A 17,948-nucleotide genomic window follows, 5' to 3' on the forward strand; every position below is an offset into this window, starting at 1 on the left:
CACCAATTCAGGTTCTAAATCAACAAATGGAATACATGATATTGTAGTATAACTAAATATATCGGGGGTTTTCAGAAACAGGCTATAACTTAAAATTACCTACAGGTGTGTTTTAATACTAAGCAGCTGGGGTCAGTAAATTGACGCTGTCAGAGACGACGTTCTCCGTCTCCGAGTCCTACAACTCTAGACTACGTAACGGTGAGTACTAGGATTATCCACTACCATATTATCAATATTATAGATCTATGCATTCGTTTTGAATTGGTGATGTCATCTATTCGAATAGATTACAACACTTAATGGTAATTTTAAATAATACAACACAATTGCATTTTCATATAGATCAGCTAGACCCAGGGTCTGACCCTAACCGACAGGGGCCATTGATTTGAATATTTTAATAGAGCCATTAGGTACCCATTAGCGCTATATTAGCGTTCATTTGCTTGATGTCTGGAACTAAAGTAGAAGATTTTCAAAGATTATTGTATCATTGTTATAGGCATTGGTCCCGTCCCTCGGGGGCTAGGAGCCACTACATTCGTGATGTCAATACACTACATAGGTATATAATTATACATAGCACCGGAAGAGAAATTAATTTAATTGAATGTTCTCCCAATAAAATAATTCAAGAAATCAAAAGATTTTGTCATTTATTTCTCCAGGAGTGGAGGGAATTATTGCTTCTTCTATCGTTTAGTACATTTTCCTGAACAAGACACCACGATTTACCTTAAATTTGAAAATTTTAGCTCCCCCCCCCCCCCTTATATCCGCCACTGGTTGGCGTGTCAAAATATCTTATAATTGACAAAATATTTTGACAAGCAAAAACAGGGGGGGGGGGGGGGGGAGGTACCCCTCCCCCTTCATCAAAATCATAAATCGTGGGGAGAGGAGGATTCGAGTTTCTACTTAATTACTGCTTGAAGAAGGGGGGCTCTCATCCTTCACCAAATGGTTTCATTGAACGTAACTTTCAAGATTACATTCTTCTCATTCACTACTACTATATCAGACATAGCGCGAGGGGGAGGGGGGTCATGCAATATATCTTTATTTGCACAGAGAGAGGGGGGGCTCCCCCGGGGGGATCTCCTCATGAATTCTACATGCCAGCTAAAGGTCTTAAAACCATATTTGGTAGTACATGTTCAAATCTTAACGCAAAACACACATCGAACGACGACGTACACATGTATCAACACCCGCGGGGGTGGGGTGGGGGGGGGGGGGGGTGTCCCAGTGTAATGGTACGTGTATATTTTGTATATTCCATTCACACACTGAACTAAAAAAAAACCAGAAGCTAGATTTAACATTATAATTGAATTACTGAATTGATAACTCAGCATTGTTTAAAGGTCTTTTTCAGGATGATGAATATAGGATTTTCGATTCAGTCTGATTCTGCATCGATTATCTTCCAAGTGTGTTCCATTGCTTTGCGGCTACATGTAATTACAACCTATTGTGTTGGACGCCCGTTCTATTCCCGCCAAACAAAATTGATTTCTTCACACACAGCCTTCAGAAAATTTACCCTCAACTTCAAAGATAGTTGGATATATTACGCATACAAATTGAATATACTATAGTAGTTATAGTTGTAAATGTAAAAGAATAGAGGTATAATTAGATGTTTCGTCTGTTGAAAGACAACCTCTGTACGTTATTTTTGCATTTGACTTGCATTTTGTGTGTGTATATGCAACAGCATGGTTATGTATACCATTGGGGGGTCCATTTATCTGATTTTTCTTAAGTATCATCCCCCCCGGGATTCACCAAACATAATTAAATTCTGATGGTAATCCGTTTCTCCCCATGTTTCTCGTTACTGTGTCAAGTTGATAAGATTCAAGTTTATGCCCAGACATACTTTGGGAGTATATGTCGGGTCCAGTCAATTACACTGTTTTTATCTACCACTTTATTGATAGATACACAACCAGAAACCCAGTACGAAAATGTCAATTTTCCGTTTGCTTTCGTCTACAATAAAATGTTTTCAGAGGATTTAGACATCAAAGTGAAAACTGTGCGCTTTAGGTAAGTTCAGTCACGAAGAGGCTAAAAATCGATTTGTGCAGAAGTTTTCATTGAGACTGATGTCAGATTATGTAACAAAAATTTCAATATAAAGTATAACTCTTCTGATCATTTACCACTTAATTGTAGCTGCTTCTTGTCTGTGCATGATCACATAGATATTATTCCTTAGCTCTAGAATTCCCGGCTCGGAAAATTTGTAATATATGTATACACAGTCACTCGACCACTGAACCTAGAGCTTTCATATCTATTCAACCAAGTTCTATATATTTATTTATCCCCTTCCCTTTTTATACTTCATAAAATATGTACCATAGCAAAGTATTCCGTATATTGGTCGTATATACATGTATATTCATACATCGAGGGTCAAACACGTACAGCTGTATATATTGAGAAAAAATAGAACTTTTTGTTGCCATGGGACGAATAGGATGTATCTTATAATATTCGCACTTTAATATAGTTTATTAGCTATATATAGTCAAATATATAGAAATTAATATTAGCTATATAGTCAGAGGCAATAAACTATGGCATAAGCATGCATGCACATACGTTTGTAGATTAATTAAGTGATACCTTTCTTGTACATCTATTATATATACTTATTGAGGAACGGAAAGGTTATGCCGAAAATATTACAATCCTGTTCGTGTCGTTGGTCATTTTAAGCATATATATATGTTATTGTAAAGGCAAAAATGTATTGTGTTAGGTGCAACTATAGGGACACCTATTTAAAAGTTTATCTAATACTTTCTTTTGAATTGTAAAAAAAAAAAAAAAAAGTTTTAAGAGAGAATATTAGTGAGAACATGTCCCCTGGGCCACAAAACTTGTCCTCACTAATCTAATATTTTGTATCTTTATCTTTCACATGCTGTGGGTCACGTTTATGGGGACGTAACAGTGAGGGTATACTCTTGTCCTCAAAGTGTATTTCTGCCCTCACAGCTTGTAACGTCAAATAGTTAAAAATTGTCCTCACTTTACACGTTTTTAAACTCTCTCTCTCTGTCTCTCTCTCTCTCTGTCTGTCTGTCTGTCTCTCTCTCTCTCTCCGTCTGTCTGTCTCTGTCTCTGTCTCTCTCTCTCTCTCTCTCTCTCTCTCTCTCTCTCTCTCTCTACCCCTCTCTCTCAGTAAATATATGAACACACACTATATATCTTTCACATGCTATCACATTTATAAAACTAGATCCGCACCTTTTCTACGTAAACCTTGTCCAGGTCTTTAAACCGTTTCATGGAATAAGATTAATGGTGAATGATTGTAAGCGTCCAATCGAGCAAGAATCATTAACATAATGGACGATGGGATCAAGAACCGAAAACACCACTGTGAATTTATGGTATCTGATAGCTTTATGCCAGAGTTTGATCGATAAGGAAAATGGAATATGTCAGTTTTCTGCAAATGGGCAGAATTTCATTGATGTACAACATTATCAATGTATGCTAGAGTAGCAATATTGCAAACTGCACTCAATTTATGCTTGATTGATAAATGAGTTCAAGTTGTCAGTGTTGACTCTACAGTGCAGGTTAATACTTTATATCGTTTAACACACTGTTACAACATTTAGTGTTGTGCTTTGGTATAATGCATCTCATAATTACAAATTCTTTCGTCCTGTGTTTTATTCGTGAAATTCCAACTCAAATGATGGGACCCATTCAATGGAAGACCATAGAGTACTAATGCCGCAGTGGTGTAAATAATTAATGCACCGACAGTGTTGTACCGCATTGCTTTTTATTATTAGAATCTATGAATGAATTAATGTGAAGGCAATGTATAAAATCAACTGCCAAATAAGAGAACTGGATTTTTTTTTTATTGTTTGTGTATTATAATGCAGTCACATAGATTGTTGCCTCTAGGTTGATTTCCTTGTCTTCTGATGTAAGGTATTGACTTTTAAAAAGGAAAATAGTAGGTGAGAGAACCTTTTTTGTTGCCTTGACTACCAAGTAATCTAGCTCATTTGTTAGATAAGGTAATGGCTTTCCATGTTTAAATACTGTCTACAATTTGTTCTTAGATAAACTTGATATGAGTGAAATATTCCTCCAGGAATGACAGTTCTCTCCTATATATATAGGATAACATGAGCTATTCTTTATTTCCTCCAAATTTATGGAGAGTATATCATGAATTAAAAAAAACAAAAAAAAAACAATAAAATGCTTTCTTTGTGGTTTTATCGGGTAGCAAGTAGTGTTGAAAAATCGGAAAAATTTCATAATCGATAATCGGTCATAATAGGAAGAACTGTATCGATCAATGATTGATATAATCGGCATTTACATGTAGTTAATAAATTATTTTTGGGGTTATTTCTATTTAGTTTTATGGATATGTGCAGCATACACACTAGCTGGTGTCACTGAATTCCCACTTTTAAATGTAGAGTCCACTCTGACTCTCCCCCGCACATGTCTTGTTATAAAAGCGGGATTCCGATTAGATACTAATTAGTGTACAGGCGACAATGGATTATGAAAAATAGAATCGATAATCGGAATCGAAGAGCCAAATATGATCGACAATCGTTTCATCACTAGTATTGCAGGAAAAAAAATTATAACTTGCATTGCAACATTTAGCATAATTTGCTTCCATTTTGTACTTAAGATATATTTTCAAAGCTTGTACTTTGAACACAACTGATTAAAGATAAAAATTATCTTTCATGATCTTGATATTCAAACAAAGCATACTCTTCTTCAAAGAGTATTTGTAGAGTATTTTCAAGCATACTTTCATTGTTTTCCAAAAGGTTAAAACAGCTTAGCTTAAGATGCATATTAAAATTATGCATAATATATCCTATTACGTACACAATTTACCAACAATTTTCGTTAAAGACACTTATCCCAAAACATTAATCAACAATCTTTTGTCATAATTTATTAAACCTGAGCTTTATAGTCTGTATTTTACTGAAATAATACATATCAGGAAAGAGAATCAAGCCATTGCCTTTCTTCTTTTGCCCATATTGCTTTAGTAACAATTTTGGAAAATTCATTTGTAGCTCTCTTGAGCTTTTCTGATCACCCGTTGTCTGTCTCTCTGTCCATCTGTCTGTAAACTTTTCATACTTTTGACATCTCCAGAACCACTGGGCCAATTTCAACCAAACTTGGTACAAATCATCCTTTGGTGATTCAAGTTTGTTCAAATGAAGGACCATGCCCCCCTTCAAAGGGAAGATAGTCACAAAAATGCAAAAATAGGGTGGGATCATTTAAAAATCTTCTGAAGAACCACTGGGCCAGAAAAGCTTTTTGCATGAAAGCTTCTTGACATAGTGGAGATCAACTATGTTAAAATCATTACCCCTGGGGGTAGGGTGGGGCCTAAATAGGGGATCAAATTTTTTACGTGCAAATATGTAATGGGAAAATCTTTTAAAAGTCTTCTCAAGAACCACTGGGCCATAAAAGTGGAGATTTACCTGAAAGTTTCCTGGTATAAAGTAGGTTCAAGTTTGTTCAGATCATGGCCCCCAGGGGTAGGGTGGGGCTACTATAGGGGATCAAAGTTTTACATGCTGATATATAGGAAAAGCTTCCTTCTCAAGAACCACGGAGCCAGAAAAGTTTACATTTACATGACAGCTTCCTGACATAGTGCAGATTCAAGTGTTTTAAAAACCATGATCCCCGGAGGTAGGATGGGGCCACTACAGGAGGTCACTACACCAAGGTCAAAGTTTTACATACAAATATATAGGGAAAATCTTTAAAAATATTCTCAAGAACCACTAGGCCAGAAAAGTTTATGTTTATATGAAAGCTTCCTGATGTAGTGCAGATTCAAGTTTGTAAAAAGTATGGCCCCTGGGGTTAGGGTTGGACCACAATAGGGGATCATAGTTTTTCATTCAAATATATAGGAAAAATCTTTAAAAATCTTCTTCTCAAGAACCATTGGGCCGGAGAAATTTAAATTTACATGAAAGCTTCCTGACATAGTGCAAATTCAAGTTTGTTAACATCACGACCCTGGGGGTAGGTTGGGGACACAATAGGGGATCAAAGTTTTACATACAAATATAGAGGGAAAATCTTTTAAAATCTTCTTCTCAAGAACCACAGGGCCAGAAAACTTTTTACATTTACATGAAAGCTTCCTGACATAGTGCAGATTCAAGGTTGTAAAAATCATGACCCCGGGCGGTGGGGGTAGGTTGGGGTCACAATAGGGAACAAAGTTTTACATTCGAATATGTAGGAAAAATCTTTAAATATGGGCCAAGGTGACTCAGGTGAGCAATGTTGACCATGGGCCTCTTGTTAAAAACTGGTACTGTCAATAAGTCAATAATTTGATATTTTCCTGCCATTTGTAGCATAATTTTGGTTGAAAAATATTTTTAGATACCTGAGCATTGATCAGTTAAATATCTATAACCTCTAAGATATACAGACGTTTGGTCTGACCTATGAAATCTGCCTAGAAACAATTCGTGACATTTGTCTATATAACCCTGTATGATCCACAGTCCAATATTTGAAATGCTGGAAAGGGATGGAGAAATTTTTAAAAATCCTTGAATAATTCTGGAAAAATGTCTTTGTGTCCGTGAGTGTTAATGAAGGCCAAATCTCTATGTATATACATGTATATAGTACATATATATAAGGGTAGATAGATCTATAGATGTAAAAGCACAAAAAACCCAACAACACCCTTCTTTCTTTAAGTGTCCCATCTAGAAAGATACAAGGCCAGAAAAGAAATTTATAAAAGCACTGAAATATATATACATATATATAATGTGATCTCAATTCATCTGCTGTATTTATTGGAATATTTACTGATTGATAATGTTTGTATATAATTAGACAGATAATAAATTAGTGTAAAGTAGAAATACTGTATCATTGCATGTAGAAATTTGTAAATTTTAAAAAATGAACTTAATCATTTTTATGCCCCCGAGATCGAAGATTGGGGGGCATATTGTTTTTGTCCTGTCTGTAATTCTGTCATTCTGTAATTCTGTCATTCTGTTTGAAACTTTAACCTTGCTAATAACTTTTGAACAGTAAATGATAGAGCTTTGATATTTCACATGAGTATTCCTTGTGACAAGACCTTTCCGTAGGTACCAACATTTTTGACCCCGTGAACTTGACCTTGGAGTTTGACTTACTTTTTGAAAACTTTAATCTTGCTAATAACTTTTGAACAGTACGTGATAGAGCTTTGATATTTCACATGAGTATTCCTTGTGACAAGACCTTTCCATTGGTATTGAACCTTTTGACCTGACATTTGACCTACTTTTAATTTTTTTTTTTTTTACATTGGTCATAACTTCTAAATGATAAATATTAGAGCTTTCATATTGTACATGAGCCATTCTTTTGACAAGATCTTTCTACTGGTACCAAGATATTTTCCCTTGTGACCTTGGCCATCTTCGGAATTGGCCATTATCGGGGGCATTTGTGTTTCACAAACACATATTGTTTTAATAGAGATTTTGGTCAATACAAAGGTTAGTACTTACTCAAAGTGATGTGATTAACTTTTGCAGTGAGCGAGAAAATGACAAGCTTTTAACACCTGGCAATGATGATAACTTAAACAAGCAGAAGTATGTAAGCACGCAGGGAGAAGGAAGTCTTCTCCCATCTAAAACGACATCAACAGGAGGAGTGGAGGGGAGGAGTAACACACCAAACTCTCACAGTCTAAGTTCCAAGTCTACAGAAGTGAAAACAGAGGTAACAACTACATGTAACAACACACACTCGGCGGACATTACTCCAGCAAGTTAGAGCCTCAGTTAACATCCCTTACATATCTCTAGCATTTCAGATACTTTCAAATGCGGGGAATAATTGCGCCGTCATTGTGGATTAAATGTAGGATACGATTGGATACATAAAACTTACAAGGTGCTATATAGTCTACTAGGCTAGGAATATAGTAGGATACATGTACATACAAGGTGCTATATAGTCTACTAGGCTAGGATTATAGTAGGATACATGTACATACAAGGTGCTATATAGCCTACTAGGCTAGGATTATAGTAGGATACATTTACGTACAAGGTGCTATAAAGCCTACTAGGCTAGGATTATAGTAGGATACATGTACGTACAAGGTGCTATATAGCCTACTAGGCTAGGATTATAGTAGGATACATGTACATGTACGTACAAGGTGCTATATAGCCTACTAGGCTAGGATTATAGTAGGATACATGTACATACAAGGTGATATAGTGTACGAGGCTAGGATTATAGTAGGATACGTGTACATACAAGGTGCTATATAGCCTACTAGGCTAGGATTATAGTAGGATACATGTACATACAAGGTGCTATATAGCCTACTAGGCTAGGATTATAGTAGGATACGTGTACATACAAGGTGCTATATAGCCTACTAGGCTAGGATTATAGTAGGATACGTGTACATACAAGGTGCTATATAGCCTACTAGGCTAGGATTATAGTACGATACATTTACGTACAAGGTGCTATAAAGCCTACTAGGCTAGGATTATAGTAGGATACATGTACATACAAGGTGCTATATAGCCTACTAGGCTAGGATTATAGTAGGATACGTGTACATACAAGGTGCTATATAGCCTACTAGGCTAGGATTATAGTAGGATACATGTACGTACAAGGTGCTATAAAGCCTACTAGACTAGGATTATAGTAGGATACATGTACATACAAGGTGCTATATAGCCTACTAGGCTAGGATTATAGTAGGATACATGTACGTACAAGGTGCTCTATAGCCTACTAGGCTAGGATTATAGTAGGATACATGTACATACAAGGTGCTATATAGCCTACTAGGCTAGGATTATAGTAGGATACGTGTACATACAAGGTGCTATATAGCCTACTAGGCTAGGATTATAGTAGGATACATGTACATACAAGATGCTATAAAGCCTACTAGGCTAGGATTATAGTAGGATACGTGTACATACAAGGTGCTATATAGCCTACTAGACTAGGATTATAGTAGGATACGTGTACATACAAGGTGCTATATAGCCTACTAGGCTAGGATTATAGTAGGATACATTTACGTACAAGGTGCTATAAAGCCTACTAGGCTAGGATTATAGTAGGATACATGTACATACAAGGTGCTATATAGCCTACTAGGCTAGGATTATAGTAGGATACATTTACGTACAAGGTGCTATAAAGCCTACTAGGCTAGGATTATAGTAGGATACATGTACATACAAGGTGCTATATAGCCTACTAGGCTAGGATTATAGTAGGATACATGTACGTACAAGGTGCTATAGCCTATAACACATGAACTACAGGATAAATACATGTATTACAAATATATTTATGTGTAACTAAGCAAGTGAATCTAGCTGAGTTTACTAATCAAATAGATTTCGTGATATTTTTCTTACTAACACTAAAATTTAGAGAACAAGAAAGCCAACATATTAACATAATACAAGTACATATATGTTTATATGTACTGTATTTAAATATAACAACAACTTATAATAAATACATTGTAGGGGTACTGATAAATGAAAAGGGTTAATTTCTAAACCAAATCAGAATATGATTGATGAATGGAAATAGAATATTTAAGCACAGAAGATGATGGGGTACTCTTAAGATAGTATGAAATAAACACAGGTTTATCAAGAATAACATTGTGGGGTAATATATAATATTATACTTTCATGTAAAATACTCCAATCTGATTGGTCGAGAAGCATTTGAAAAAACATATTGTTACTCTCTGAGAACAGAAAGCACGCGCCCCAGGGTGATAATATCTAGGAACGGGTAACAGTACTTGACAACGGGTGATATTATAAAAAATTATCACATGCGTCAAATTCATGCGCGTACGGTTCGCCGTAGATTGTTAGACGACGTCATTTGAGCGTATGTAATAAACGGGAATACCCGCATCGATATACGAAATATCGGATGACAGTGATTGATCAAATGTCAATAGACGTAAGTTTTTCTGCTTTCCTGTTTACATAACATTCAGTATAATAAAATAAATATTGCATGTAGTTGAGGGTAACATTGAAATTTTCACCCCTCGAGAAACCATTGTCAACCTCGGCTACGCCTCGGTTGACAATGGTTTTCTCAGGGTGAAAATTTTCAATGTTACCCTCAACTACATGCAATATTTATATATTATTTTAATATGCATACAATTCACAAATGAATTCAATTTTGAAAATACATGAGGGCATGAATTACGACACTTCACGACTTCATGAAGCATGCTATTTACATTTTACTTTCCTTTCCGTGGGGACCCGGGTTAGAATAGGTCCTCAGTACCACTTGCTTGTCATAAGAGGCGACTAAATTGGGCAGTCCTTTGGATGAGACTGCAAAAACCGAGGCCCTGTGTCACAGCAGGTGTGGCACAATAAAGATCCATCCCTTCTTAAATGCCATAAGTGCCGAACATAGGCCTAAATTTTGCAGCCCTTCTCCGGCAATGGTGACGTCTCCATATGATTGAAAGATTCTCAAGAGGGACGTTAAACAATATACAATCAATCTGGCAGAATCCCCAGCCATTAAAGTAGATGTACTATGTTTATCAATATTCATACACGTATTGTTCACAAATGCTGCACATTCATGAGGAAATTATGGATATCATTAAAATTCTTAAAGATATCAGATGCACAGGCACTTAACGTTTTAAATATCTACAATAAATAAAATTGTCTTCTAATCGTAGTTAGAAAGATATTTTTTTATATAAATATATAAAATGTCGAGTGCCTGTGATCAAATGCAATAACATTGACAACGTAAATGTTCAGAAATACATGTAGTTCACTTTTATTTCATGATAAGATCATATGTATACTTAATGTCTAGTTTTACCTATATTATGTTCATATATTTGTGAACTTTTATGAATATATTTATGTTTTGTACAAGTATACATGAGTTAATATGGAATCTGTGGTGTGTATTATAATTTGATATCATCATTTCATGTTTATCATATCCATTTTCCATGTGCTAGTTTGACATACATTGTGATACTATATATTTTTTAATCCTATACAGGATCACAACATGAAGATACCAAACTGGAGGAAAAAAGTCTTGAAAGTAGCAGTAACACTCATGTTTTTTATAATGGCGATAGGGGTCATCGTCATCTGGACGCTCCATGAAGGGGGTGGTGAAATCATGAAAGATGATGGTGTCTTCACCTTCGATATAGAGGAATTGGAACTTTTCATCTACCCTAAAGAAACTGGAAATGCAATCAAGATAAAACTTGGTGGCGCTGATTTTAAGACGCTGGTAAAAGACACGTCAGTGTCGGACCATTGTGATGACGCTGCCAACAAGTACTGCTACTTTTTACAAGACGGTACAGCTCTACTCCTGAAATCACGACAGATGGACGGAGTACAGTGTTACCAGGTCATCTGGCAGAACCTGACCACCTTTCTACCAGAGGACTGCTTGGAGCTAAATCATGGATACTGGTATGGTGTTGTGAATACGCAAAGCCCATCTAAAAACACCTGGCCAATACAGGATATGCAAATTTCCAAACGAAAGGTGCAAGCTGGCTTCAATAAAGGCATCGGTAATATCTATGATTATTACTGGCTGTCGAGTAGTGGAACTACGGTATATGTTATCGATGACTCCGCGGTACAGGTATCATTCAACCATTCCAACAGTAATAAATTCTGCATTTCTCCAGTTTCCCGCAAAATGTTGAACTCGCTTCAATATGCTATATGTCAAGGACCATCAATTAAAGAAGTTCACATTGGAACATCAAAGATGTTTGGCTTACAGCCTGCTGATTCGTTTAACAGTACAGATCTAGAGTGGACGTTGGATTATAGCTGGGATACACAGACTTCGGGTTTAGAAGACAGGAACGAATTAATCAGCTTTATCAACAATAATACAGATAATAATAACCTTAGTTGTGGACTGTTAGAAATTCCTATAGAATGGGGGGGAGATTTTGGAGATTTTGAAATAGATGCAAGCCTCTTTCAGTCTGTGGAGCAGAAACTAAAGGACTCGAAATGTAGCTTGATCTATAAGATTTACCCAGTCTCTTCATTTGAATCTTCAAATTTTATATCTGGCATAAGGTCAAATATGTTTGTCTTCAATTTGTATAGTAATGCTACATATTTATTGAACTATGAAAACACACAGTGTGCAGTATGGGATTTGTGGAACCAGAAGGTACAGGATTTTGTTATGAAAGAGCTGACCAAATTAATGGCTAATTTTCGTGTTAAAAAGTTTAATCTACAGAGTGTCCCATCAGTGGATGGAGTAGATGATTATTGGTCCAGCAGAAGTAAAGAATTGTATGGTTACTGGTTAAGAATGTTAGATAACATGACAAGATTAAATTTCCAAGAGGAAACATTCAGAACGCAAAGCATTCCGTCAGCAGTTGAAATCCTTTTTAGACAAATTCCCAAGAGGGAGAACTCGTCTCAGATTTGTTTAACAAACAGTATTCCTAACTTACTTACTTTGTCCCTCTTTGGGTATCCTTTACTTGTGTCAACCCTCGATATCTCCGCGTATAGCTCTGTGGATCCAGAAATACTAGTGAGATGGCTTCAGGTTTCAGCATTTCTTCCTGCAATAAAACTCCCAATTTCAGCTTTAATGCAAAACATTAATTACCTCTCTTATGCAAATATAGAAATTCTTGGTCTTCACAAGACAATATTTGAGAAATTGGATTTTCTTAAATATTTGAAACGCTCCAATGAACCATTCATTAGGCCACTGTGGTGGTTGGCACCAGAAGATTCCAAGACTTTAACCATTGCTGATCAGTTTTTGGTAGGAGATGATTACTTGGTTGCCCCAGTTTTCTGCTCAGGTCAAAGGTCAAGGGACATATACTTGCCTAGGACTGCTGACAAAAGTGTTTGGCAGTACAGTTTTAGAAATGGAACCACTAGAAATTTTGCATCAGGTGGATGGATAAGAGAGTTCCATGTATCTGTCCTTGATATTCCATACTTTACCAGAAAAGTTGTGCTTCCCATATCGGATGATTAAATGGTCAGGGAATTATTTTTAAATTACTTCGAAATGATAGTGCCACTCCATGCTGTTGCTATTACATATAAAGAAATGGTCATGTTGTGATTTAAAACAGGATATTTTGCAGCTGGTAACATACATGTAGTTTCTTTGAATGAGCTCATCAAATTTCATATTTTAAAGGTGGAACTTTGAGTGCAAGAAATGTGTATCTTTTTGGAGTGATAAAATTTGTTGCATTCCTGTTTGAAAAAAACCCATATCTGAATTAAAAACAGAAGCTAACACCAATGACTGTATGAAAAGAGTACTGAAAAAAATTGATAGAAGTACATGTACTAATTTTTTGGGTTTATTCAGCATAAGTATTGGGATGTGCAGATATCAATTGAACCTGATCTGAATAATAGTACATGTAGTTGATACGGTCAGTACAATAATTATCAACTGCGGGGCGATAATGGACTACATTTTGATATAACATTGATGTGTATCAGTTACTGGTGGCTTTTATATTTGTACATAACTTGTTCACTAATTAAAAGTTTTTAAGATTGTTGTTTTTTTACATTGATGTTTGTTAATTTGAATTTGTGAATATGATTAATATTTTTTCTTTCATTCCATTACCTTGTGTGATAGTGCGTGTTGTTACTCTATGATTGTACATGTATTCAAACACACAAGTGATGTTATATTTGGTGCACGAGATTTATTGTTAACACAAATGTTATACACGTAGCTAGTTTTACACTGTGTGTAGATAATGAGTTGAGGGAAAAGTTTTGCTTTTCTCTACCTTTAAAATATTGGTATCAAAATGAGTAATTTTCTAGCATTTATAATATGAAATCCACCAATTTAATGTATAGCTATGATAATTGTCCCTTTTAAGAAAGCCTGATGATAGAATGTTAAGGAACTAGAAGTAAAATAATGCAGAAGAATGCTGATAATTATTCTGAATTTGTTATTGTTATGATCTCAGCTGTATGTGAATTTAGTATAGTTGAACTTCGGTTATCTCGAATACCATGGATATGTCGAATTGATTCAGAAGTCCCAACCACTTATTCTTACTCTCGATATCTCGAATCCTTGGATATCTCCGAGTTTTTTCTCGGTCCCATGAGTTCAAGATAACAAGGTTTGACTGTATTATATACTGTGCCATTTATGTGTCCAATTTCATGAATATTTTCTGCTATTTACATTTGAATTTATACTTGTTGATGTTTCTGTCAAAAAATGTAAATGTAGAGCATGTGTACAGCCATGTTTGTTTGGAGCTTTTTATCATGGTTATGAAGATCTGAATTTCTATGAGTACACTTTCTACAAATTGTCATCTTTATTTTGGGTAGGTTTGTCATAGCACCTTGAAATATAAAATGTAGATGAGATTATTCTCATAAAAATGAAAGATTTAGATCTTTTATATGGGCATTTCATTTTGAATCAATCTGATTAAAACCAGATCTTCAATTCGCTCCTCTATTGGCCAATAGAGGAACACATTGAAGATCTGATTTTAATCAGATTGATTTTGAGTTTCTTTTTTTTTTTAGAGGGAGGCAAAAGGGGGGATTGTTGCAACCACATGTATTACCGGGTATTGTTCACAGTATATTTTCTGTTGGTACATGCCAGTCTGATTAGAGTCACCTTCCTTTATGTTACAGATGCCTGGCAACTGAAAGGAGAATGAGGTGGTTTTAATCAGACTTGGTACATGTAGAATATTACATATGGTTTTTTTAAACTTACATTGCTGAAAATTGGCACAGGTTGGTGAGAAAATGTACAAGCTTGTGAGCACATATTTATACCCAGTATTCACCCATTTCTATTAAAATTCTAGTCTCTTTTATATATGTTGATGACTTATTTTGTCAATAAGTTTAGAAACTGAAGCATAATTGGCTCTGACAAAAATAAGTGCAATACCACATTTGTGCACATATTTAACTGTCACCCAAATGAATAATTTCAAGCTAGTGAATTAGTGAAATGTTTCAAATTATGACTAATGATATTTCTGGTCTTTAACAGTAAGTTAGAATTGAAATAGGATAAGAATTGATACTTAATTAATACAAACACATGTAAGATATCGAAAATTAACTGACTTCCCATACAATATCTGGTCTACCATCTTCGTTTACATCTGTAATTAAACTTGTAGACAGAACAGTTTGCTGGGGATCCTTTTATTTCATTAAAACCTGACATTCAATAAAGGCCCAGGTATTGCACAGTAAACTTCTAGAGAATTCGGGAAGATTGTCCCTAGCAAATTGTTAACAATATGATCGGTATATTTTACTGAATTGTGATTTCATTATTTTAAAGTATGTATGTATCACTTGTAAAACTTTTACATATTTTTGAAGATGTTTCTAGTGCTACCATTTTTGTCACCTTTCCTTCCTCCTGAAGAAAATCATAAATCTTGTTTGAATTATAGGCATATCATATAAATTTAATGCCTGGCTGGAGTAAAGTTTGGTCTTTATTCCTTTTGGTGCTTTCAATCGTTGTTCATTAATATGTGCAATGCTGATATAGTCTTCATGCAATATACAAGTAGTGGTTTTTTCCCCCCCTTTCTTTCATAATTTGATATTATTAATAATCATGTGCAGTGTATTTATATTATGTTTCTTTCAACTATACTTAAAAATACTTCATGTATTTAATATGTTTGTACATGTATACAACTTTCTGCATAATGTATGATACTGGTATTAATATTTAAGTTTCACTGATTAAGCTTTTTCAATCAAAGGTTGTCAGTTTGTGTTGATCTGTTTTACAACTTTTCTTTTTCTCAAGATCGAACCACATAACCTTATACAATCATGTATTTAAAACAAATTCGACCCCGAACATTCCATGTAAAGGAGTCATTAAACAAATGGTCACCCCCTCCCCACCTCCTCAGACTCGGTTACATGTACATATATCACCAGCTTAAATTTGTTGCTCATAGACATTGAATGAAAACAAATTAGGAATTAAAAGTCCTACATAGTTCCATGGATACGTATTTGATAATTAATTAAAGAGAAATACATTGTTCACCTGTGTCACATAGTGGTCTAAAGGTAAACTGGAGTTCGTAAGCATCGTCAAGGTAGAGGTACTGTGCATCGATCGTGAAGTGTGTAATAGATGTGGTGATAATGGGGGATCAGAGGAGAGTGTTTTCCAGAACATATGCAATTTTTTGAAGTTTTATAATCTACATGAAGATTAATATTCATTTCAATTGAATGTGTCCTTTTGGGTTATGATAAGAGATCCCAAATTTGTTATCTTTATTTTCTCAATAAAAGCAGATCAGGTGGGCATTGTGGTCCATATACCTATTGTTTGCACTTTTCTGTTTAATTGATATTTACAAGGGTCTTAAAACTGGCATATCAAAAAGTGAAAATAAAGATTTTTTTTTATTTCTTATGTGAAAACCATGTTGATACGTACAGTTAAGCTCAGATATACATTTATTAAACTGACATAAATATAGCAAATTTTCAACCACCCACCCACCCCCACCCCAAACTAAAAAAACCCAATGTGAATTTCATTGTTCATATTAACACACTTTGATCAATGAAAAAAAGAAGAAGAAAAACAACCCATAATACATGTAAAGTTTACAATGAAGTAATGATTAAAAAATGGTCGCAATATAGTCTTATGTTTACTGTACACTCCAGTTTAATGTCCCACATCCAGAAATTTTTCAATCTAGCATAAAGTAGACATGGAAAACTCACTATGGTATAATTCATGGAAAGAATTTCTGCCCAGCAAAGCTTTACGAACCCAATGTGAACATGCAATGAATTATACACTTGCAGCATTTTTTCTTAGGTCCTCAGGAGTTCAATGATATATGTATCTAGATTTTATTGTATTCACAACCAAATTTAAGTACTTTTGTTTTATTTGAAAAAAATAAAAATCAAGTAACTTTATGAGCAAGATTAATTATTTCATTAAATAAATGATGTATGGCTTTTGGAGACATGGTAATGATATGAATCTTGTTCACCAAGTTCCTGTTTAAAATATAAACTTTTTCATTTTTTTAAAAAGTGGTAACTTGTATATGAGAATTGTATCGCACTCATTTGACATCAAATTAAAGTAAAACTTATAGAGACAAAGTGGTCCCTTTCTATATATTTGATACACCGTAATTAATGATACATCGAGTTGTTTGAATAAACAATATACAAGATCATGTTGAAATAATCTGAAACCTCAATTTTTATGTCTCCATTTGTGAATGACTTGTAGATTTTGATATTAGAAGTGTTACATGTAATTACTCATTGCTGAATCTCTGCTAAAGTATTTGTTAAAATTCATGTATAGTTTATTGAACATAGAAATCCTGAATACTATATACCAAACAAATGTTGAATCAATCCATGTGCAATTTAATTGCTGGTTACTAAGTTTTTGCAGATTGTTTTGGTGTGCTGCAAGTTATTAGATGGACTGTTCATATTTCAGCACAAAATGTTATTTGAAAAAAAAATCTTTACTTTGGTTGTTATTCAGAAGTAATTGATGTTTACAATAAAAGATATTAAAAAGAAATCCTTTTGATATATTTCATCAGTCTTTAAGAGTGAAAAGAATAGCAGAACAAGGATAAGGTAGCCATACTCACGTCCCCAGCATGAAATAGTAAGGGCCCCATAATGTCCATCTTCCATTCGGTATAATTTCTTTGTTGTGTTGATAAAAATGAGCTAATTTTCGGTGTATCTCTGATTACTGATGTCTTACAGATCCCG

At 34.7% G+C, this 17,948-nt stretch overlaps 1 protein-coding gene across 2 annotated transcripts; it reads left to right on the forward strand.

Moving 5' to 3' along the window:
* Positions 1–137: 137 nt before the first annotated feature.
* On the forward strand, positions 138–17,748 carry LOC125650958 (myogenesis-regulating glycosidase-like). 2 transcript variants are annotated; one of them, XM_048879537.2, is made up of 3 exons: positions 138–201; positions 7,620–7,809; positions 11,152–17,748. In XM_048879537.2, exon 3 carries the CDS (start codon positions 11,161–11,163, stop codon positions 13,147–13,149), a length of 1,989 nt encoding a protein of 662 aa, XP_048735494.2. In that variant the 5' UTR covers positions 138–201; positions 7,620–7,809; positions 11,152–11,160; the 3' UTR covers positions 13,150–17,748. The 2 variants fall into 2 exon arrangements, with proteins under 2 accessions (XP_048735494.2, XP_048735493.2); XM_048879536.2 differs by lacking the exon at positions 138–201 and adding an exon at positions 3,348–3,416.
* Positions 17,749–17,948: the final 200 nt, after the last annotated feature.

Source organism: Ostrea edulis, chromosome 5, assembly GCF_947568905.1.
Source record: "Ostrea edulis chromosome 5, xbOstEdul1.1, whole genome shotgun sequence".
Taxonomy (NCBI): domain Eukaryota; kingdom Metazoa; phylum Mollusca; class Bivalvia; order Ostreida; family Ostreidae; genus Ostrea; species Ostrea edulis.